Below are 24,180 nucleotides of genomic sequence, written 5' to 3'. Positions count from 1 at the left end.
AATTGTCACACGTCTATTTCTGTAACATATCAAAAACTGAGTTAGAAGAAATTGAGTTTTGAAACCAAGCGTGATTATTTTTCAATTTTGAGTCTAGATTTTGGAAATTCTTAACAAATAAATTGATTTGGTTTAATGGTTAAGTGTTCTGGTTATGTACGCAAGGTTTTAGGTTTGAATCCTATCTCTTGAAATTTTGCTATTTTTTATTAAACCCCTACCTTTAGACATGAATTAGTTTGAAAATCACTTTGAAAATCTAAATTGTTACTGATAAAGAAATGATTTTGAATTAGTTAGTAATGACTCAAGAGGGAAATAGATAAATACTGAAATTTGATAATAAAAAAACTTATTTTCTGTCATAGATATTGGAAGAAATGACAGTAAATCTGATAGTGCCTGATGAGATAACAACTTTAGTACAGAAGGAGAAAGTTGATAGGATGATGAGAGAAGTGCAAGATTGTAGAATGAAACCAGAAGAAGGCATTGTTCAATACCTTATTACTGTAAATCAAAAGATGCAAGAAGTGTTATGGAAGTGTCATGAACTGATTAGAAAGAATAAATTGCCATACTTGACCCTTAGAGGGACATTAATAGAACGAGAGCATCAAATGATTTTAGACCAACTTTGGAAGACATTGGTACCACGAACTTATTGGAATATGGTTATATACTACGTGAAGTTTATAATCTCTTATGCAGCAATGAAAATAGCGAGACAAAGTGTAAGTTCACGAAAGTTGACTGGGAAGCAAAATGTCTTTAACATGCCATGGATGAAAAAATTAGTTGTTAGGAAGTTACCAAGAGAATTTATAGATTCAATACCCATTATAAAGATGGAAGAGGAAGAAGATCCTGAGGAATTTCCAAATTGGATCGTAGAAGATGAATTTGAAGAGAATTTAGAATTTAATATAGATAATTTTTCGGGGGAAGATACAGAATCAGAGATGGAAGAAAATGTAGAAATGGATTTAAGTGGTTAAAAGTAAAGAGAAAGTAAAAGTTAGGGACTAGTGAATGTGAAGGAAAATGAGTATATATATAGTTGTACATGTACAGAATGAGAACTTAGAAAGTCAGAGCTTTTGAATGAAAAGTTTGGTATATTAATATAATGCTAGTCTTTTGGAAATAGAAGAGATAATATAAATATGAGTAATGGAATAGAGTAGTAATATTTTCCAATTATGAAGATAAAAAACGATTTTTTTTAAGAAAGAAGTATAGAAAGAAATAAAGACCTTAGTTAAGTAAATAATCAATATTAATAAAAGAAAATAGAGGTTTTTGAATGAAGAGAATATAATAAGTCTAAGAGATTGATGGTATATAATATTATAATGTATTAATAGAGATAAGTTATAGTTAAGAAGCGTAGTATTTTTGTAAAAAAATTTGTGAAAAATTATCAGTGGTGTATTTTTAAGGTATAAATCTTAGTGAGAAGATGAATTGGAGATTTTCTTGAAAGTACAAAAAAAAAGAGAAAAGAATTAGGTAAAAGAGTGATTACAAGTTCAATTCTATCACAATCAACTAAGAAAGGTAAAGAAGCTTGAGAATTTGTACTTTTATACAAACATAAAGAGCAAGATAAAATAGGGTCTCAGGTTATCTCCAAGGCAAGTATTAAAGGTTTAAGGAAGAGAACTATTTGACCTTGTGATAAATGCGAAAAAGAAAATCTCATTGAGACCAATATTGGATATTTTCTGAAAGATGCTTTAAGCATGGCTCTAAAAGACATGGAATAAAGGATTGTTCAGAATTATTGAGAAAACCAAGAAATAATCTGCAATGGGTATTAATAAGAGGATAAATTGAATATATAAAAAAATTCAAAATAGATTACAGAAGAAAAGAATAGAATTGACCATGAAAAATAGTGTAAGTACTTTAGAGATCATAAAAAGTTAGTGAAATGATTTTAAGAATTAGAAAATAAAGAGCGATCTAAAGTGTAAGAAGAAGAAGAAGAGGAAGAAGAAGAAATAGCAAAGTTGTAAATTATTTAATAAAAAAGGCAAACTTTGGAAAGAACAGTTACCTCGAAGAGACTATTGGCAACGGTCGGGCCAATAGATTTCTAAGAGGTTAGATTAAAAGTAATAACTCTGATCCATAACTAGGATAATCATTGTTTGCCTTGAAAAGAGAAAGAAAAGAAAGGAAATGAAAATGAGAATATAAACGTATAACAAAGTAGAGTCTAAAAAAAATGATAAAAGAATAGTGTCATGATTTGTATGAGATAGTTGTGATAAGAATAATAATAAAAATAAATGAAAAGAAAGGATAGAGAATGAATACAAATGATAAGCTAGGTAAATATGTACAAAAAGGAACTATAGAATTATAGAAATGATTTTAGGAAAACAAAATGAAGAAATGACTTTGGGTTAAGTGGAAAGAAAAAAATAAGAGACCAATTGAGTAAAAAGGAAATATAGGATTATAAGAATAACTCCAAAGGTAATCTACTAAATGTCTTCGATTCTTATGGAAATGATTTTATCATTTATAGCTTGAGCGGTCTTAGTTGTGTTTTGATGCAAGACGGGAAAGTGATTGCTTATGCATTTTGTCAGCTAAAAGTGCATGAACGCAATTATCCGACACACGATTTAAAGATAGTTGCTGTAGTTTTTGCTCTAAAGATTTGGAGACACTATCTGTATGGTGAAAATTGTTATATTTATACCGATAATAAGAGTCCCAAATACTTCTTATCTCAAAAGAAATTGAATTTGAAACAGCGTCGTTGGGTAGAACTTTTAAAAGATTTTGATTGTGTTATTGATTACCATCCTGGTAAAGCTAATGTTGTAGCTGATGCGTTGAATAGAAAAACAATAATTGAATTACGAGCAATGTTTGTTCAGCTCAGTATCAATGACGACGGAAGCCTATTAGCTGAACTAAAAATCAAACTGGTGATGCTTGATCGGATCAAGTCAAAATAGTTAGAAAATGACAAGTTGGCGAAGAAAAGAGAAATGATTCAGAATGGTATATTAGAAAATTTCAGCAATGTTGATTATGGTTGTTTGAGACTTCATAACCGAATTTGCATTCTAGATGTTTCTGAAATGATCCAAGGAATTTGATATAGGAATATTACATTTGGTGCCAAAGTGATTTTGGCTAATCAGTAATATATTTAAACATTTAAAAAAAAATAAGTTTTCATAACTTATATTTTTGTCCCTACTACTTGGAACACACTTGATCTTCCTAAGTACATGCCATTCTATTCAAAATTTTGAAACATACCCTCTTGGCACTTGGAGATGTGATGAGATGGATGCTCACAACCTCAATTACAACTCTTCAAAATCATGTACCTAATTTGCACACGGAAAACAAAATCATATGCTGAGTAAAACTCAGTGGTATTTCTATAATCTAAATATTTAAAGACAAGATAATATAATAAGCACAATTAAAATTATAAGGACATATTAATGTCTAGTATCATGACTATCATTTTTTTAAAACAATATCCTAATTCACACAATTGCTATATTAATGGTTATTCACATACCAAACCATATTTATTCGTACAATGGTATTAGTCATGCAATACTCAATTCATGAATACATTATTATATATCATACTCAATTTTCATCACTTGCTATATAATAGCTTTCCATAATTTGTTCACATATCATCTAAACAATAGCACTATCCATTCCATATTCAATTTATGAGTATTTAAATCATGTATTCCATGTATTTACAACAAATTTCACATTTTATTTTCAATTCTCATACCATGCCATTTCAATATCAATTATAAAATTTTATTATTCATTTACCCCTATTAACACGACTCGGGCTTGGACGAATACATGGATCCAACCAAAACACACCAGTTTGGCACCCAATACCTCATCGGATAATTCAAAGTAATAGTTTGACACCCAGTGCCTCATCGACTAAACCGAAGTAAATTGGCACCCAGTGCCTCATCGAATTAATTCGAAGTAGTAAATTGACACCCAGTGTCTCATCAACTCGAAGTCGAAGAAATCCCTAAACTTTTCCAATCCTATAGCATGTCATCTATATCTGACTCAGCCTGATACAGTTAATAGAGTTTAATTTCACATTTCAAATATAATCAATATCCAATACTGATTTTTCATATAATCACATAATTACACATATATTCATTTCAATTCAAAAATCAATCCATTCAATATATATATCTACCAATTCAAGTCATTCAATCAATTATCAAAATATCAATTACTTGCCTCAACATTTACCATATACATTAAATAAAAATTAAAATAATTAATAACTAGCTTCGGATTATAGAAATACAAACCAAAAATTCCGAGCTATTCCTTGTCGACTTTATCTTTCCCCCTTTTTAGTTGAGGATTCTGGTACGACGTTAGCTACGAAATTAAAACAATTAAAATTCATCAATACAACACAATTCAATTTCATATTGCATATTTTAATTTTTTCCCAATATTTTCCTAATTTTCAATTTAGTCCCTAAACCGAGACTAACTTTATTTCTTTATAGTTAATCCTATATTTTCACACAAATTTCATTTTAAACTAAATTTAACTCTCTATTTTCATTTAAATCATTAAATTTAATTTTTTTCAAAATTTAGTCCCTATTACTCAAAATTTACAATTTATTTTACAATTCAATCCTTTTTCATTTCTAACTTAAAAATCTATCAATTTAGTCCATAATACTAAAATTATTCAACATAGGCAACACTTAAAAACTCAATAATTTCTAAAATTTTGACATGAGTTGGGTAGTATTTAATACCGGGATTTCAAAAACATAAAAATTATAAAAAAAGGACTAGATTGACTAACCAATTCAGCTTTGAACAATTGAAACCTAGCTTTGCTTTCTCATTCTTTCTTTTTCCCTTCTGTTTCGTTTCTATTCTCTTTCTTTTTCTATTTATTTTATTTTATTATAATATAATATAATATATATACTTAATACTTACATAAATATTATAATATATATTTTTAATTTAAAGTTTTATAATGATATTCACTTCTGCCGCCTCATTTATTGCCAATGGCATAATTGCTTATTTAATCCCTTTAATTATTCTTTAATCTATAATTCAACTTTCACCCTATATGCAATTTAGTCCTTATACTTAATTACTCTTAATTCATGCAAATTTAATCCATGCAAATTCATCTAACTAAAACCTAATTAACCACACAACTAGCTTCGTAAACATTTTTAATAAATATTTACGAGTCTGGTTTACGGTAACAGAGTCTCAGAAATGTATTTTCCAACACCCGCGACTATCGGGTCATTATAGGTTATAAGTTAATCTCGATCCATTGATGGCAATATGAGCTTAGTAGTTCAATGTATAAGCTTCTGTATACTCTTTGGTCTGGTTTTTGAATCCCTACGAAAGCAATAAGAAAAATGTTTTTTCCCTTTTCTTTTATGCTGCCTTGAGAAGTCATTTAATTGTCTTTCTAATTTTAAAAACAACTAAACTCATCTTTTAGAAACTCCACTCTCCTTTGGAACGTCAGTTCTTCTCCTTTGTTTTTTTTATTTTTTTTCTTTATGATAACTCTGCTACTGGTTTTGTTGAAGAGATTGCATATCTCGTCATTTTCGACAAAAAGATTAACAGTGTAAGTTTGTAGTAGAATTTTTGCTAATATTCGCTCTTAATCGCTATTTGTTAAAACTAAAATAGTTTAATTTGTTTTGTTAAATTTTATTTTGAGGGTTCAGTTGGTTCTCTTTCTTAGGTGAAGGGATTGCATATCAATGTTCTCCACCGATTTAAGTACTTGTATTGTTAGATACGAGCGGGGGTAAAAGTTTAAATTCGATTTTGGGTTTGTTTTTAAATTCAATTTTGGGTTTGTTTCGAAAGTTTTCGACAGAACTTTGGTTATAAATATGTTAGTTATTGAAATGGTTATGAGGATCGTTTGATTAAGGTCTGATTGTCGTTTTAGGGACGGGAGTTCATATGTGTTGCTTCTATATCAAATTTGTATAAGGTGAGTACCAAAAACCTGAATTTCTATGATTTGCGAATGTCGAAAAACATGGCCTCCGACGCCACACGACCGTGTGGTAGACCGTGTGAGGCACTATTTAGGGTCACACAGGTATGTGTCCAGGCCGTGTAACTCACTATTTATGACCACACGACCATATGCGAGGCCGTGTGAGCCACACGACTATGTGCTAGGCCGTGTGGGCCACATGGGCCAGACACGCAGGCCGTATGGATCCATATGGGCGTGAGGGTCAAAATTCTGAAATTTTTCCTTAAGGCCGTGAACGCTGTCTAGATCAAATATAGGCCTTTCGTAGGGTCTATATGATTTGTATTAAGCTATAAAACTCGTGAATTGTTGACCTATTAGTGTATAATCTGCTATCTGTACGTATGTCTATTTTGAATTAAGATAAGTAAAAATGATTGCTAATGTATAATGTACCTTTTTTTGGATATGTTGAGGTATATGAATTATCCATGTACAATTCTTATTGTGTTAAGTGTGATGGTATGCCTCTATGTTACTCTGTTGATTAAGAATAAGTGATATAAGAATATATGGAGTTGATTTGTATTAATTCTGATGTATAACCATGCATATGACTTCATAGCAATCTGATGTGATCTGTTGAGGTTTGATAAATCAGTTTTACAAAGAATGAGCTCTCATGCCTACTGATTCTGTTATTGTACGATAGCATGACCTACATGCTTATCACTCTGACTCTATATATGCATGACATGACATATTGCATGGGATTTGAGATAATGTGAAAGGAGAAAGTTTCTAGCAATTTAATGATCTGCATTATCTGGTGATTTATCCACAATTCTGTTCTGGCAGCTTAACTGTGATATAGTGGCTTGACTACATGTATCTGATCTGGCAGTTTAATTACAAAATCAGGTGGCACTGTCCACAGTTATCTGTTGGTGTGATTTGGTTGGACGAGTTCTGAGGAACTCTATTTTGGTGTGTAGCGGAGTTGGGTAGGATGTTTTTTTGATAAATCTGCACTCTAATTGTTTTGAAAAATATTGCATCGATATAGACATACATTTGATGTTTTGTTATTCTCTGTTCTGTTCTGGTGTTGTTTATCTTGTTGTGTTCTATTGTACTACCATTGTCGAAATTTCTGTGATACTTTGGATCTGTTCTGTGCGGGTTATATGACCACTATTAAGTTCTCTATGTTACTATGGTTTATATGTTGTGATCTATTTTTTTGTATTTGAGTTTGGTTATATATTGTGCTTTGTAGCTCACCCATTTGTCTTATCTTTATCTGTTCAGGTAAACTTCTGACTTAGGACCGGATTGTTTTTGCACTGGTGTAACTATGATTTGATCTTTTGGGTTTGTAATATGTTTTTGAACCCCCTTGCTTTTTGATAATCTCGCCAGTAACTGATAATTTCTAACACGAAACTACAAAATCACTTAAGTCGACTAAAATGGATTTTTGGTTTTCAAAAAACTCCAAAATTTTTTTTGCTACAAATCAAGTAAAGTTTTGAGTGTTTTTTGAATTCTTATCGAAACCTATATTCATCGCATTGATGTAGATTTGCCTTAAACTTCTAGGCCGGGTTTAGGGTGTTACACTTTCTTTCAATATTTTTCAATATTTTACTATACTCTATTGGACACTTATAAACTCTTGATCGTGCTTGTGGAGTCGAAAAACTTCACTGACAAGTGTACCAAATATTTTTTCCATTTCTTAAACCCTTAATCAACCCAAACTCTAACACTATGTTTGGTTGGGTGTATTGGCTATGCCAATACACCCCTAATCGGTGGGCCCCACTTATTGTGCCTCTAATCCGTTGTTTGGTTCAATGTATTACTATTATGGGGCTAAACCATTACTGACCTAATCAGTGAAATCCACCGATTTCTAATCCCTTCTTTGAGCTCAGTTTAGGTGCTGCTTCAGTTTTGGTCCCTGTTTTACCCTCCCCATTCCCGCTTCTGTTTTACCCAAAATCCATGTCTTCTGTTTCTTCCTTCTAGCTTTCTTCTCCACTCTCATCGCCTCTTCTCCTTTTCTTTTTTACCTCTCTTTTTTATATAGGTTTTTTTCGCGTGTGGTGGGCATGGCATGGCACTGGTATTTTATTATCTCTCTCCATTTCTAGATCCCCAAAACCCCCAAATACTTTTTTTTTTATTTTTCCTTCCCATCGATCTCGCCAATGGCCAACACTAATCTCCTTCGAAGAATCATTAAGGTTTCTCTTTCGATCTCACTCTCATCCTTCTCAGTTTCCTCATTGGAACCCTCAGAAAATCTTCCTTTTTTAAAAAAAATAGTGTGTTCTTTTTTTTGTGTTTCTAGAGTTTGATTTGGTAGTTGAATTGTTTTGGGGTTTTAATGAATCAGAAGCTTCAGTAAATTGTTTTAAGTCTTCTTAGTTTGTTTCTGTGAATTATGTCAATGTTTCATGCTTAATTTTTGTTTCTTTATCTTTGATCTAAATAGGAAACTCAGCGTCTCCTCAGTGAACCAGGTAAATACTTTGCTTCTTTTTTTGAAATTCTTGTTAAATATTGTTTGCTATCGATTTTTTTGTTTAAATGTTATGGGCTGAAAAATGTTTAATTTTATTGTTTTTCCCTTAAATACAGCGCCTGGAATTAGTGCCTCACCATCAGAGGATAATATGCGATATTTCAATGTGATGATCCTTGGTCCAACACAATCTCCATGTGAAGGTAGTTGATTTTTTTAATCTGATGGGTTGCGCTTTTTCTTTGTGTTAGAAATGTAAAATTTTGGCAGTTATTGTATAATAGTTGGGTCTCAACTGATTGAATACATAAAGATTGACACCATTGCCAATTTTTAGTCATTAAAATGACCTCTATATGCCTTAAGAGTATGATTTTTCATTTGAGAAAATGGTTATGCTGTGTTTATTTTACTTCATTTCTATCTTTTAATGAGAAAGAAGGGGCCATTGTTTTCAATGTTGAGTGTTGAAATATAAGTCCAATTAGCATGGTTTTAAGTCTTATGCTGTGGTTAGTCTGGTCCAGTGTTGAAATGATCTTATCTTTCGGGTTGGATTTGTCGATGTTGTCTTCTAGACTGGAAAACTACTTAGGGAGGCTGACAAGGAATCGGGTCACAAAAAGACAATAACATCACTTACAAAATCTGCAGACGGTTCACACTTCCTTACTGGTTCCTTAGATAAATCTGCCAAGGTGATGCATCTTATTAACCTCACAAGTTTTTTGAGCATTTATGGCTATTTTCTGAAATAACCCCAGATTCTTTATTCTTTGGCTAAAATTTCCTCTGCTTGATTCTACATTTTTCTGTAAATGTTTAGCTATGGGACACAAGAACGTTGACTCTTATCAAGACCTATGTTACTGAACGTCTATTCAATGCTGTTGCTATGTCTCCACTTCTCGACCATGTAAGTAAGAACAAATATGAGCAACATAACTTGTATGCAATTCCCTTTGCCCCTAACTGCATCTTTCCTTAGTTGGCTGCATTAAAAATCTGACATAGCCTAACAACTAGTTCTTGAAGTTCAGTATCTTTTCTTAGTGTTGTAATAACTTCTGGACTTGAAACATTTAAACTTCTAGCACTAAGGCTTAAAGGTGTCTAATATTGTAATGCCTAGTAAATTTACACCTAGAAAATTTGAAGCCTTATATTACTGTTATTCGTTGTCTGCAACATATTTCCACGGTGACCTAAAAAAGAAGTGCAATATTCAAAGTGCAATTGTCTTTCTCATTTTAAATTCAAATATAATAGCCATACCATTTTATCACTTTAAACCCTATCCTTTTAGCTTTTCCGCTGCAACATGATCAGTGAAATTCTTGATTAATTTGTATGATACTATCTGAAATTGATTGATTATCTTGCTAAATGTAGAGGGTCAGCCCGAGAGCATTGTGCAAGATATTGAGAACATGGTTCGCTCTTACATTGAGAAGGTAAAATGCATTTGATCTTTATTGTGTGCTCCTTCTAGTAAAATTTACTTAAATAAGATTTACAACGATGTTACTGCCAACAATATTTTAGGATAACGTATTTTATATGTGACTTCTTCGAAAATCCTAGGAAAAGTGGATTGTAGATTGTTGCTGCAAATTGCCACTTCCTCTGTTTCCAATAACTTTGCAGTGTACATTTTTTATGGTTTGTGCAAGAATGACAGCTGAACATTGTTGCTGCAAATCCTAACAATGTATGAACAGGAAGTACAGTTTTGTCTTACGTAAATATGGTCTGCGCTACTTTGCGCCACTCGATTCCAAAGTCCATTGTTTATTGTCAAGTCCATGAAGCTAAAAGAAGCCTGCTTGACTTTTTCTACACGGAATTGGGTAAACTGGAGGTGAGAAATGTCCTCTCTTAACCGTCTGTTACTTATTTTGGTGAAACAGATGATCAGTGAATGATTTCTGGGAAATTTCTTTTGTAGCAAAAACGATTATCGGCATTACTGAATGAGGATCCAGCAATCATGGAACGCCGATCCGCTCTTGCGAAGAGACTGGAATTATATAGGAGTGCACAAGCTGAAATCGATATGGTCGCTTGGTCGAAGTAAGAGTGGGTAAATTTAGATCCATGAGGCATGGTATTGGGATCTTTTTTGTTGTATTTTCGTTAAAGCAATATATTTTTTAAGAATTTTAGAATGCAAACATCATTTGTTGTGTATTCTGAGTTTCTTTAAAGCTGTATAATATGCAAATGTTTTGCCACTTTATCGCTTATGTGATTTTTCATTCATTAATTTAAGCATCCGAACACATTTTGGAAATAACTTGAGTCTGACCCAAATACGTCTCGATTTTTTCTTTTTTCTTTTTGCAATTTATTAATTTAAGCATTTTTGAGATAAATTTTAAAATTACTAGATAAATCCTCTTCCCATGCTTCGGAAAATTAGTCATATTTTGACTAAGATATTTATATTGGAATATAATGATTTGATTCTAAATTAGTCATATTTTGAATAAGATATATAAATATATATATAATAATTTGACTCAAGAAAATTAACTTGGAAGGTTTTTCGATATAATGTTCAGAATCACTCAACTTCTAAATACAATAATACAAACATGCAATAAATTAATACATGATATAAAAATAATATGAAAAATAAATTAATACATGCAATAAATTAAAAGCATATAAGCGATGCATAATTCAATTTTAACCAATTCAAACAATGTATTCATGATCCATATGCTAATTTCATTCACTATCTCATTTAGCAATTCAATAAAAAAAACATGACATTTCTTTATCGAATCTACTGATTCGCTAAGTTTCCATATCGACCCTCCAAGCTTTTATAAACCGATTCGCATGGTCTTTTACATGCTACTGATAATCACATATCACATATATGCATTAATAGTACTATTTCATATTATCAAATCAATTCAAATATCATTTAATCGATTCAAATTTTATTATTTTAAATTATATTTTATAGTATTATATATTATGATTTTAGTAAATTCATATAAGAATATTTAATATTAAATAATTTTATTAAATTATATATTTTTACTAAATTATATTTTTAATAATAATTATTTTAAATTATATTTTATAGTATTATATATTATGATTTTAGTAAATTCATTTAAGAATATTTAATATTAAGAATTTTATTAAATTATATATTTTTACTAAATTACATTTTTAATAATAATTATTTTAAATTATATTTTATAGTATCATATATTATGATTTTAGTAAATTCATTTAAGAATATTTAATACTAAGAATTTTATTAAATTATATATTTTTATTAAATTATATTTAATAATAATTATTTTAAATTATATTTTATAGTATCATATATTATGATTTTAGTAAATTCATTTAAGAATATTTAAATATTAAGAATTTTATTAAATTATATATTTTTATTAAATTATATTTAATAATAATTATTTTAAATTATATTTTATAGTATTATATATTATGATTTTATTAAATTCATATAAGAATATTTAATATTAAGAATTTTATTAAATTATATATTTTTATTAAATTATATTTAATAATAATTATGTTAAAATATGATTAAATTATTTATTATTTATATTAATAATCTTATTAAAATTTAATAATAATAACAATAATCATTTACCTAAACAAATTTATGCTAAGGGTATTCTAGTCATTTTAGTTTTTTCCATTATGCTATTACACCTCTATTCCATTACACCTCTATTCCATTATACCTCTAATCCAATACACCTCTAATCCAATACAGCGAACCAAACGTGCCCTTAGGCTTTACTTGGTAGAGTAGAAAGAAAATTGAAAGAATGAAAAATCGAAGGGGTTGAAAACTAAAAAGATGGAAAACAAAATTTTTCTTTCCATAAGTATGGTTGGTAGGAGAGATGAAAAAATGGAAAGAAATTACTTTTTCTTTTAATCCTTTGCTTGGTTGAGTTGAAAAATGGAAGGAAAGAAAATAAAATATTTGAAATTTGCATTATTTTGAACTAACATACACATCACCTTCATTTTCTCTCATCTCATTATTTTAATTTGGAAGGATTGAATTTTATGCATTAGGATGAAGATGGAAAATGACCACCCCTCCTATTTTCTTTCCTCTCACTGTTTCTCTCAATTAAGCACTCAAAAATATTTGGTTAGGTGGAAAAGTAGATGAATGAGAGGAGGGAGTGGAAAATTGGAAAGAAAATAAATTTTGAGTGGGTTTGGTTGGGAAGAAGAGTGAGAGGAAAGAAAAAAAAGGGTAATCATTTTCCATCACAATACATAAAAATCAATTCTTCTAAATTGAAATGATAAGATGAGAGAAAATTGTATTTTAATTCAAATTATGCATTTTTCAATTGTTTTATTTTATTTTCTTTCACTTTTCAACTCTACTAAGCAATTGAGAGGAAGAAAATTATTTTTTCTTTCCAATTTTTTCATCTTTCATACCAAGCACACTTATGAAAATAATATTTATATTTTTTCATCTTTTTATTTTTCCACCCCTTCAATTTTCCATTTTTTTAATTTTCTTTTCACTCTGCTAAGCAAAGCCTAAAGGTGTGTTTGGTTGGATGCAGTGGCAGAGCCAAAAAAGTTGAAGTGTAGGGTCAAATATTTTTAAAAAATAAAACCTTTAAAAAATTCTTATAAACTAATATATAATATTAATAATTGATAAATTAATGTATAATATAGTTAAATGTAAAAAAAATTACAAAATTATTAAAATAATAACTAATAGAAAATATACAGCAAATAAGTTCTAATAACTCATAGTTTTTCACAATTGTACATAACACTTTCTAATATGTTGAAACTGTTGAATTATCTTCCTCTTATCAAAGTTTCAATTTTTTTTTGAAATGAATAATTTTCAAAAATCAAGATTTACTATTATCAAATAATATGTAGTTGTAATTTTTACTAATAAACCAGACAATTTTATAATATAAATTCAATATTTATAAATTTCTCCCGTATTTAATTTTTCATTATTTAATTTTTTTCGTTTATCAAATATCAACTTAGTAAATATAATTATTATGACAAATTATACTAAATATAAGATAAATTAATAACACAAAAAAATCATTATTAATAATTTATTTTTCATGAAGCCAACATATAACTAATATTTAAGATTTGGGAAGAGATTTTGGATAATTCTAGGCATTGTATTAAAAAAATAGTTTTTCACAAAAACAAAAAACCACATAAATTCTTTTTATTGTCATGAGAATGCGATATGCTAAACACAAAATTCACACTAACAACAACAATTTCTAAACAATAATGTTAAATATTTCTAATCAATATTCATGAAATTCAAGATTATAAATACAATCAATCCTAATTTTTTCAAAGATTTGTATTAATACAAATCTAAAAGTTATTACCAAATTAAGAGATTAAGAATGTCATATAAAATCAACATCCCAAAATCATTTAATTATAAAACTAAACTTTACAAAAAAAATCCTAATCCATCACAAGTCACAATCTTTTTTTTTTTTAGAGATTAATCAATACACCTTGTAAAGAAAAGAATCAGTTGTTACCAAATTAGGAAGACGCACTTAAAAGTATTAAAATATAGTTAAGTTTTGGAGAGTGTGTGTGAAAAATAAGAGAAATTTGGGAGAAAAGTGATAAATGATGAAAGAAAAATATTAAGAAAATTTAAATTTTGGTGAGTGGGAAAAGATTAATTTATTTTCCTATAAAATAATTTATTTTTATAAAATATTTTTACAATATTTTTGTGGGGTCAATTTAATAATTTTACAAATTAAAAAAAATATATTTTAAAGCAACTATTTTTTAAAAAATTATTTTCTGGGATAACTTCGCATTTGGGTGGGTGAAAAAGTGGCAAAAAAATAAATTTTGAGTTAGTTTGATCGAGAAGAAAAATGAGAAGAAATAAAATAGGTTTATGATCATTTTCCATTGCAATGCATAAAATTCAAAATTTCCAAATTGGAAAAATGAGAGGAGAAAAAAATGATAGAGAGGTGTATGTTAATTTAAAATTATGTATTTTTTTAAATATTTTATTTTATTTTTTTAATTCTACGAAGCAATGAACAAATATTTCTTTCTATTTTTTCATCTTTCCTACCAAGCACGCCTATAAAAATATTATATTTTTCATCTTTCTAATTTTTTACCCTTCAATCTTTCATGGACAGTTCAAACATTCCAACTCTCAATCAATCATACTTCTAAAACTAGAAATTTAGAGTGGGTTTGGATGAGCAGCATGTTTACCTGTAATTAGTGTAAAAATAGTGATAGTAATGAGATTAGATATTACAATAATATTATAACCTAAGATAAAAATAAACTAAATGCACCGCATCACCCATCCAAACCCACCATTAATTTTATTCGAAATTTTTGAATAACTCTCTCATCACTAAACACTAACTTTGAACATTTTCAGGACCTCTTCAATACAATACACTTTAATAAACCCACGATAACAAGTAATATAATTTGGGTTTAAGAATTAAAACAATTTTGTTTATGTTTCCATAGGCAAAACGCACCAAAACGGAAACAAAATTATTTAATGGCCAACCTTTTTAATTATAATTGTGCAAATTTTGAAATATTAGGTGGAAATACCGAAAATTCTACATAAGCTTTTCGAAAAGTTTGATTAAATTGAAAATTTTAATAATTGAGTGACTAAAATAAAACAAATTCAATAGTTTGATGATTATTCTTGTATTTTATCCTAAAAGTTAATTTTTATTTTGGTTAAAATTTGAAGGGTGAGGTATGCAGCCATAAAAGAAATTAGGACTAAAGTGATAAAAAGAGTAAACATTAAAGGTTAAATTTAGCATTATACTATTAAACTTTGTTAGAATAAAATTTGAAAATTCGAAAATATTTTGATCAGATATTAGCAAGCCCTATTAATTTTATTTATTTTTCCGCCGCCGCCATCTCCATTTCCATCTTCGTCGGGGTTTTTTTTTTCTTTTACTGTTTCTTCTTCATTTTTCTCGAGCTCCGGCCACGCGCTCGTGTCAGTGAGTGTCGCGGTTTGGCGCCGTAAACGACGAGTCCGAGCAACCGAGGTTAAGTTATCCTGCCAAATTGTTGTTGAACTTTTGATTATAAGAAAGATTATGAATTTGATTTTGAATCTTTTTATTCTAATTTCCATTTCTAAAACCTTTTCTTACTTGGCAGGGGTTTGATAATCATTCAAAGGCCGACAATGGCGACTCAGCGAGAAGGGCAAGCGTCTCAGGAAACTACAGCTACTCCGCCGGCTAGCCTAGCGGAATTGGTGCAGGAACGATATCGGAAAATCAAGGAGCACGCTGAAACGTATCCTTATGTATGGGGGTCTTACACGCTTGTTTATGGCGGCTTGGCACTTTGGACTATTTACAGATGGAGGAAACTTCGTAAGACTGAGGATCGAGTGCGAGCCCTTCAAGAAAGACTCCGGAAGCTTGTCGAAAATGAAGAAGCAGCAAACTCTGGTACATCTGTTAAAAAGGCTCCAACCTCTGATGATAAAGTTCCCAAGTAGTTATACGTTAAAAGTTCAGTTTCCATTTTTATGTAGGAAAAAGAAAGTTCACATTCAGTTTGGGAATGCATTATTAAGGTTTTTGATGAACTAGCTAGTATTGATGAAGATAGTGTGTATGAATTTTGGGAGAAAAAAATGAACATTAATTCTATTCTTTACATTATTTTTCTTACAATGTGGATGTGAGACATTCCTTTATACTTTTTTAAATAATTGTAATGGCTAAATGTTTATTATAAGATGCATTGACACTTAAAGGTAGAAGGTAGATGTGGCATAAATATGAACTCTATCATGTATCAAGGGCATCCATGATTTCTGGCCATGTTCATGATGTGCAACTTGAAAGCGCATTGAATATGATTTATGAACTGCTGGCATCTGAAGGATGACCAGATGAGTTCATTATCTCCAATATGTTGAGTGCTCTTGCAGATTTAGCATCAACAAGATTGGTGATTAGGTTCTTTGATTTGCCATTCAAAGTGGTCGTGGATAGGTTTCATGTATGATAAGTGGAGTGAGGTAGACTCTGCTGATCTCACATTTCAAGAGACTGTTCAGATGTAGTTTCTTGGTAAGTGATTATCGTAGCTTCGCATTACATGGATGTGCTAGGATGCTTTGACCTATTTGGGTTGATGAAGGAACATGGGGCAGTGCTTAATTATATCTATATTAGATTCACATTATTCTATCGGTTATTAGTTATGGAGGGCTTGTGGATGAAGGATTACAGCGTGCCAACAGAACCCTTCTATCTTTTCCAAGTGCATTTGTATATATGATATATGTGCATCTGGATGTGAGGTTTCTTGTAATGGGTTGCATTCCTAAAATTTAAGAAAAAGTTGCATCCACAGGTATGGCTACCTAATATTTAAAATGGAAAATTTTCAGTATTAGGACCAAAGTGAAAAGCTAAGCTGGGAGTTCAATTTAGCTTTTAAAAAATCTCTCATAATTTTAGGAGGATGATATATAGATAATATGTACATATGTGCATTTATTTTGGAGTTTTAACTTCCTTGTTTTGCAAGGTGTTATTGAACTGCTTTTATCTATCCCACAAGCATTCTGTTTGACAATCCATTCTCCTTTACAAGCTTCTGTGCAAGTAGATGATTCATTCTTCATTTTCATTCATCATAAGTATGTGATTTACCTTTTGAGTACTGCAGATACTTTGAAAGCATGAAAGATTATGAAGTTGAAACCAATGTAGAGCATTATTCTCTGTTGTGTTGACCTCTTTGGGCATGCTGGAAGGCTAGCAGCGGTAGAAAATGTCATCCTCACATCCGGTATTAGGGATATAATCCAGTAATGTGGTGAGTCTTGTTGAGTGCTTTTAAGGTTTGTAAAGGACACCATAACTGTGAAACTTGCAAGGAAAATAATTGAATTTGAACCCCAAGAATGCAAATAAGTGGCTTTCTAGTGTCAGCGAACAGATGCAACAGTAAAGTGTTAAGAAGGAACCTGGTCTGAGTTGTATTTAGGTTAGCTCTCATCTTAAGAATCAATTAACCAAGCAAGGTTGAAAAGATTTTGGATAAAGAAGGAAATTTAGGTATGTTGCTGAGAAGCCTACTCCCAGAGCCAAAGGGAGCTCAGCGATGAACTATCACAGATAATTTACCAATCACTTTCAGACTTACTAGATCACCAAACCTACCTCCTGCTACGGTGAATTTGAAATCCTGCCCTGATTATCACATGACAATTGTAACTCTTGTCAAAGGTGGACATGAGGGAAATAATTCCTGGAGATCTAATTACTGTTTTGTTGTTTACTATATGGTTCATGTAGAGACTACTAGTAGGCGCAAGATATTAAGTTGTTGAATTTCTTTCTTGAAGGAGTTTAGTTTTTATGATGAATCTGGAAGAGTGATGATGCACTCAATTGGAGAAGCATTTATAGGAAATGAAATATGAAACTTGGAAGTTACCCATTAGAAATGTGAAAAACAGATTAAGGAAAGCTGTTTGGAGTTGGACAGAAAACTCTGCATAAGTGACAAGCCAACTGTCAATGCAAAGCAAGTGCAAATTCAGGTGTGCATCAAAACTCAAAGATTTGGTTTTCTTATAGGGAGATGCCTATTTCTTAAGAATGTAATTGGTAGCTCTTGACTTTTTGGTGTCTGGCTGTAATCATATCTAAGAAAGTTGCCTCCACATATGGGTTACCGGCACGAAATTTATGGTTCAAAACTAAACACTTGAATTAATTCTTGCCTTTCATTTGGATTATGCCATCCATAATGCACCTATTAAAAACTAGGCATTAAACAAAAAAATTCCATGGAATAGGATAATGGTAGAAAATACTGTTATTGGTGTTTCTTATAAACTAATGCCCAATTTACTGACTTGGTCATGATATTTTCCCGTATGTTATTGCCGTTCCTTATAAACTAATGCCCAATGTACTGACTTGGTCATGATATTTTCCCGTATGTTATTGCCTTTGCTTTGTATACCCCTCTTTTTACTCCATAATGCATAATTTTGCACATAATACACCTGAAACTTTGTGCATGGCTGTGCTTGTTTGATTGAGCATGTGTTTGCGCGAGGACATGCTTTTCACAGCATACATGCGATCCAATCTGTTTGACGAAGGAATGGATAAGTTTTATGACTTTGAGCATTCTAACATAATTGTTAAATAATGGATCTTTTATAAAGTTGATCTGTTTCTACATATAGCATTTCAGAGTCCTCTATTTAATTTATTGCTCTGCCGTTCTGCTGAATAGAAAGTTCTTTCCATAACAAATTGTTTTCAGAAACTCATAACTTTTCATTCTTGCTTTCATTAGAATGTTTTCACCTTATGCCTTATTATTTTGTTATGGTGATAAACAGCGGTGGGTTGAAGATGACCACTGAATGATAGGACATCAGATTACCATCAAGAATGAAAGGGTTGATTTGTGGTCACTATTACAGATGATTAACCTTTACTTATTGACTTTGATGTAATTTCTGGAGAATCTCCAGGAAAATTGCCGATGAACTATGCTGGTTCTCAGTGGCGTGTGATCAGCATCCTCAGATGGTAATCATCTATCTTTTCTATGAGTTGATAGTGAACGATCACAAGTTACATAGCTGGTTAATGACTGTTAAAGGTTGAATTCTTCTTTTAAACCTTATTTATGTCTCTGGAGGTGACTTCTCTCTCTGAAATCAATGATCTGTTCCATGTTGATTAGGAAATACATGTTGCTTATTTGCTTTTTAGTATTTATTAACGTCTCACAATGAATATCCTTCCCTATACAACTTTTTGAAGAAATTAATAATAGATGAATTCATTTCTCTTTCACTTTTAGCCTTTTTCAAGTTCACCCCTCTCTGCTTTGTACTCAGTTATGTGACATGATGATAGCATATGCTCTCCTATATTCCCATTTTCAGGTAATAAAAAGAATCTGTCCTCGTCTAAAGTACAAATTCAAGCACGCATTAGTACATTACATACATGGTGGGCAATCTTTCCTTAGCTGTCCCTTTTAAATTGCTTGCCATATACTCATCCATGAAAACCGCTACAATTCGAAATCCTCCTAAGGCTTTCTGTTAAATTAGTAAGGTATCCTTTAAAATTGTCATATTTGAAAGGTTTCTCGATTTATCAGTTTTATTGTGGCCCCACTTTAGAATATGCTCGTGAAAAAAATATGAGCTGTTCAGTTACAATGTTACCACATTATGATATTTAACCATATATGCTTGAGGCTGTCCATCTATATATGTAATTTTTCCAGAGGGGCGTAGACACGCGGCATTAATACCTTCTCTGTATTCCTAACCATGGGCAGAAAGGCAACTGTGTATGAGTTGATTTCTAACGAATATGCCAGGAAAACGACTCTAAAGAAGCGAAAGGCCGGGCTGCTGAAGAAGCTGAGTGAACTGACAACCCTTTGCGGTGTTGCTGCTTGTGCTATAATCTTCAGTTCTTACGATGCACAACCGGATGTTTGGCCGTCCAAAGCCGAAGCATGTCAAGTTCTCAAAAAGTTCAAGAGTTCACCGGCACAGCAACGAGGTAAGAATATGATGGACCAAACCGTTCTTCTTAAAAGAAGCATATTGCAGTTGAATGGTAGGTTAGAGAAACGAAAAAAGAAAAACCGAGAGCTGGAGAAGGAACTTGCTTTGGCCGAAACCATGGCAGGTGAAAATAACTGTGATTGGAATAATTTAGAGCAGTTGAAAGAATTGGATTATCAATTGCAGGAAAATATTAAGCTTATCACCGATAAGATTAAGAGTTAAGGAGTTTAAAAGCCTAATCAAGTTGGTTGAGAAATGGAAATAAAAGTAGAGCATGCTTAGCATACAGGTTTATCCAGTTAGATTTTTTATGAATAGTACTTTTGCTTGTTGAAGAATTATCTGTTTTGCTCTACATGAATAAACTTTGGCTTTGTTTCATTTTCATTTTGTATTTGCTCGACTCTTTTATTTTCCGTAAAGTATCCGTATTCAACGTATGTTTTCGGCGCATATTCGAATATGGTAATGGGCATATGACTTTCCAAATATATATTCATCGGAAATATATTCATATCTGTGACTTACTAAATCCGAGTAGGATAGATTTGTAAAGTTCTCATAATAATTATCTAGCATTTCAATTTCTTGAGGATTTTCTTTGGCAAATGGGGATCATTCGTACTATATGGAATGTGATATTGTTGTGGGGTTTAAATAGTTTTATATGAATTTTTTTTAGTATGGTTAAGTAGATATATTTTACAATAATGAATGTATATATTCTATTTCGGATATGGTACCGTGCTGATGATTATTAGTATTGCAATTTATTCATGCTTTCAAAGTATCTGCAGTACTCAAAAGGTAAATCACATACTTATGATGAATGAAAATGAAGAATGAATCATCTACTTGCACAGAAGCTTGTAAAGGAGAATGGATTGTCAAACAGAATGCTTGTGGGATAGATAAAAGCAGTTCAATAACACCTTGCAAAACAAGGAAGTTGAAACTCCAAAATAAATGCACATATGTACATATTATCTATATATCATCCTCCTAAAATTAAGAGAGATTTTTTAAAAGCTAAATTGAACTCCCAGCGTAGTTTTTCACTTTGGTCCTAATACTGAAAATTTTCCATTTTAAATATTAGGTAGTCATACCTGTGGATGCAACTTTTTCTTAAATTTTAGGAATGCAACCCATTACAAGAAACCTCACATTCAGATGCACATATATCATATATACAAATGCTCTTGGAAAAGATAGAAGGGCTCCATTGGCACGCTGTAATCCTTCATCCACAAGCCCTCCATAACTAATAACAGATAGAATCCTGTGAATCTAATATAGATATAGTTAAGCACTGCCCCATGTTCCTTCATCAACCCAAATAGTTCAAAGCATCCTAGCACATCCATGTAATGCGAAGCTACGATAAAATTTATGAGCTTGTTTATTTTTACCGTGCTGATGATTATTAGTATTGCAATTTATTTGTACAGTGGTTATGGTATCATCAGTACAATATATTGCTGATGATTAAAGACTGCTGATAAGAAAGGGAATACAAACTCTCCCGAACAACAATTAGAGCTATAAATGCATCCTTTTCTTCACTTTAGGATGCAATTTTGTTAAAAAGAAAGAAAGAAAAAGTAACAAATGCAGAAAATATCATGATGGTTGTTACCATATTGGTACCCGTCATATCAGCAGGCATATAATGTTATGGTCTTAAATCAATATTATGTAGAATATGATTTGTTTCAGTTAAAATTTCGATACGTTTATTATTTTGGTGTATTGTAACTCGTTTTAGTCAATATTGGTTTGTACCTTTTTTATAATTATATATAAAATTAAAAGTTGTTAAATTCAATTATTCAACATAATTAATAATTTTAAAGTTTATATTTACATGTAAATATATTTATATGGATATAATTAACATATATTTGCTTGTCTATATAATATATAACTTCTTTTTTTTACCACAGTAACAATTTACGAAGACAGAATTTTTTTTAAAAGAGAAATTTATTAATTCATTCAATAAATGAGACCATACAATTCGGAGGAAAAAAATAACAAACACCCATTGTACGCGCTAAAGGACAAGCTCTATCAACACAACAAAAGCTTCAGCTTTAGCATCAATAGAACATTATGGTATATTAACAATTGACTCTGCCATAACTCAAAAACGGCATATTAGGACTGATTGCAAGCACTTAATACAATAAGAAGATCAGCCCCGAATGGTTCAAAACGGTAGGCATAAATTGGCAAAAGAACCAAGCATCCACTGAACTAGAGGGGACGGTAACAAAACCCATCCTAAAATTACTCACAAAAGCAAGACTACATGCATAAGCAAGACTAAAAAGCATACTACAAGAGTAAACAAAAACTTCTAAAAGTGAAGACTTATTAAACAATGGAAAAACAAACAAAAACATATAAAACTTAAAACAGCACGAGTCCAAACTGACTCATGAAAAAATTTATTATTCTTAAACTTACAAAACAGAAACAGATGAAGAAGTAACGAAGAGCTACCCACTTTCTAAAAGAAACTGTTGGTGGTCGATGGTGTTTCAACAATGATAGGCACCAGCCATCATCTGTCCATCACAATTTGTGAAGACAATAAAGATACCCACAAAATAGATTTGCAAATTAAAAATAGAGAAGATGTATGAAGTGAATGAGAAAAAGAAAAAAAAATGGTTAATGAGCAGGAGAAAAAGGCGGGCAGTAGTTAGCCTGGAGGCTAACACCGCCGCTAGACAAAAACAAAAACTTAAAAAGTGTAAACTTTTATTTTACAAAGATCTTTTGAGATTATGAAGACAAAATCTTAGACTATAAATATATATGTAAAAAAAAATTAAATGTATATATAATTTATCAAGAAATTAAAAATTAGACTATAAATATGTATATGCGAAAAAATATTTAAGTATTGATAAACTTGAAATAGTACATCAAAACACATCAATATCGATACCTATCCATACTAAAACAACAAATAATATGTCCATTAATACCATACTAATTACTTTAAAAAATATTCTTTAAAATAAGTTTTCATAAATATTTTTTAAAATAAGTTTTCAAATATATGAAGAATGATAATGTTTTTAAATATTTTTAAATAGAATGTATAAAAAATTGAAATAGAGATTATTAAGTTACTTCGTTAGTTGAGCTAACACGTTTTTTAAATATAAGTAAAATAAAAATAAAATAAAAGATATTAATTTACTCAAAATGTCGAAAAATAAAAAAAATTTATCAAAATAGGTAAATTTTTTGGAAAAATTACTGGAATAAGTCATTTTTACGAAAACGCTTCCAGCTATAAGCGGTTTCAGCGTGTTACTAGGAAAATGCTTCTAACTGGACGCATTTTCTGCCAAGTCACTGGAAAATGCTTCCAGTTAGAAACGTTTTCCCCCAATGGTAACCTCCAATGGCTACTTTCTCCAACGGCTATTGGACCCCCCCTCCCCCAACGGTCCAATTTTTTCCTATATAAACCCCCCATTTCATTTTTCTTACAATTCAATCTCAACTCTCTCTCACATTCTCAAATCTCTCTCAAATTTCTCCCAATTCCCTATTAAATTCTCACTCAAATTTTATCTCTCTAAATTTTATTTTATTTATTAAAATTATCTTAACATTTTTGTAAATTATTTTTTCTATTAGAAATTATTCGATGTTTTTCGAGATTAGCAATGACCAGTTCTCCAATTCGTTTTAATGACAACCACATTTTCGTTAATCAATTGCAAATGGTAAGAATATTTTTTATTAGATTTCTTATTATATTTGAATTTAATATTTTGTATGTTTTTTACCTAAATGAGCAGAAGATCGAGTTTTGGAGGCCTATATTTGTAATCTACTCACTCATCCATTACCCTTAATTGAACCCTACTTGAGAGATGTCGGTTTTTTGCACGTGCCCCTTGTAGGTAAGGGGTGTAAGTTGAATCCGACACT

The 24,180-nt window shown here is 30.7% G+C and overlaps 2 protein-coding genes across 7 annotated transcripts; both read left to right on the top strand.

The window, feature by feature from the left end:
- The first annotated feature begins 7,977 nt into the window (after positions 1-7,977).
- On the top strand, positions 7,978-10,866 carry LOC107904770 (dynamin-related protein 12A). 5 transcript variants are annotated; one of them, XR_001686321.2, is made up of 8 exons: positions 8,006-8,292; positions 8,544-8,571; positions 8,690-8,776; positions 9,152-9,271; positions 9,400-9,489; positions 9,966-10,027; positions 10,295-10,434; positions 10,522-10,866. XR_001686321.2 is itself a non-coding variant. In XM_016831252.2 (2 exons), exons 1-2 carry the CDS (start codon positions 10,321-10,323, stop codon positions 10,648-10,650), a joined length of 243 nt encoding a protein of 80 aa, XP_016686741.1. In that variant the 5' UTR covers positions 10,272-10,320; the 3' UTR covers positions 10,651-10,866. The 5 variants fall into 5 exon arrangements, 1 of the variants encoding a protein (XP_016686741.1); XR_005914199.1 differs by having other exon boundaries at positions 7,978-8,292; positions 9,966-10,434; XR_005914201.1 differs by lacking the exon at positions 8,006-8,292 and adding an exon at positions 8,398-8,410 and having other exon boundaries at positions 9,966-10,434.
- Positions 10,867-15,414: 4,548 nt separating this feature from the next.
- Positions 15,415-20,726, top strand: LOC107904771 (uncharacterized). Of its 2 annotated transcripts, XR_001686324.2 has the most exons (3): positions 15,462-15,679; positions 15,795-19,216; positions 19,579-20,726. XR_001686324.2 is itself a non-coding variant. In XM_016831253.2 (2 exons), the coding sequence occupies exon 2, from the start codon at positions 15,823-15,825 to the stop codon at positions 16,141-16,143; it is 321 nt and encodes a 106-aa protein (XP_016686742.1). In that variant the 5' UTR covers positions 15,415-15,679; positions 15,795-15,822; the 3' UTR covers positions 16,144-16,304. The 2 variants fall into 2 exon arrangements, 1 of the variants encoding a protein (XP_016686742.1); XM_016831253.2 differs by lacking the exon at positions 19,579-20,726 and having other exon boundaries at positions 15,415-15,679; positions 15,795-16,304.
- Positions 20,727-24,180: the final 3,454 nt, after the last annotated feature.

This window comes from Gossypium hirsutum, chromosome D05 (assembly GCF_007990345.1).
Source record: "Gossypium hirsutum isolate 1008001.06 chromosome D05, Gossypium_hirsutum_v2.1, whole genome shotgun sequence".
Classification (NCBI taxonomy): domain Eukaryota; kingdom Viridiplantae; phylum Streptophyta; class Magnoliopsida; order Malvales; family Malvaceae; genus Gossypium; species Gossypium hirsutum.
Note: the sequence above shows the minus strand (reverse complement) of the source record. Positions and strands in the feature narration are given on the sequence as shown.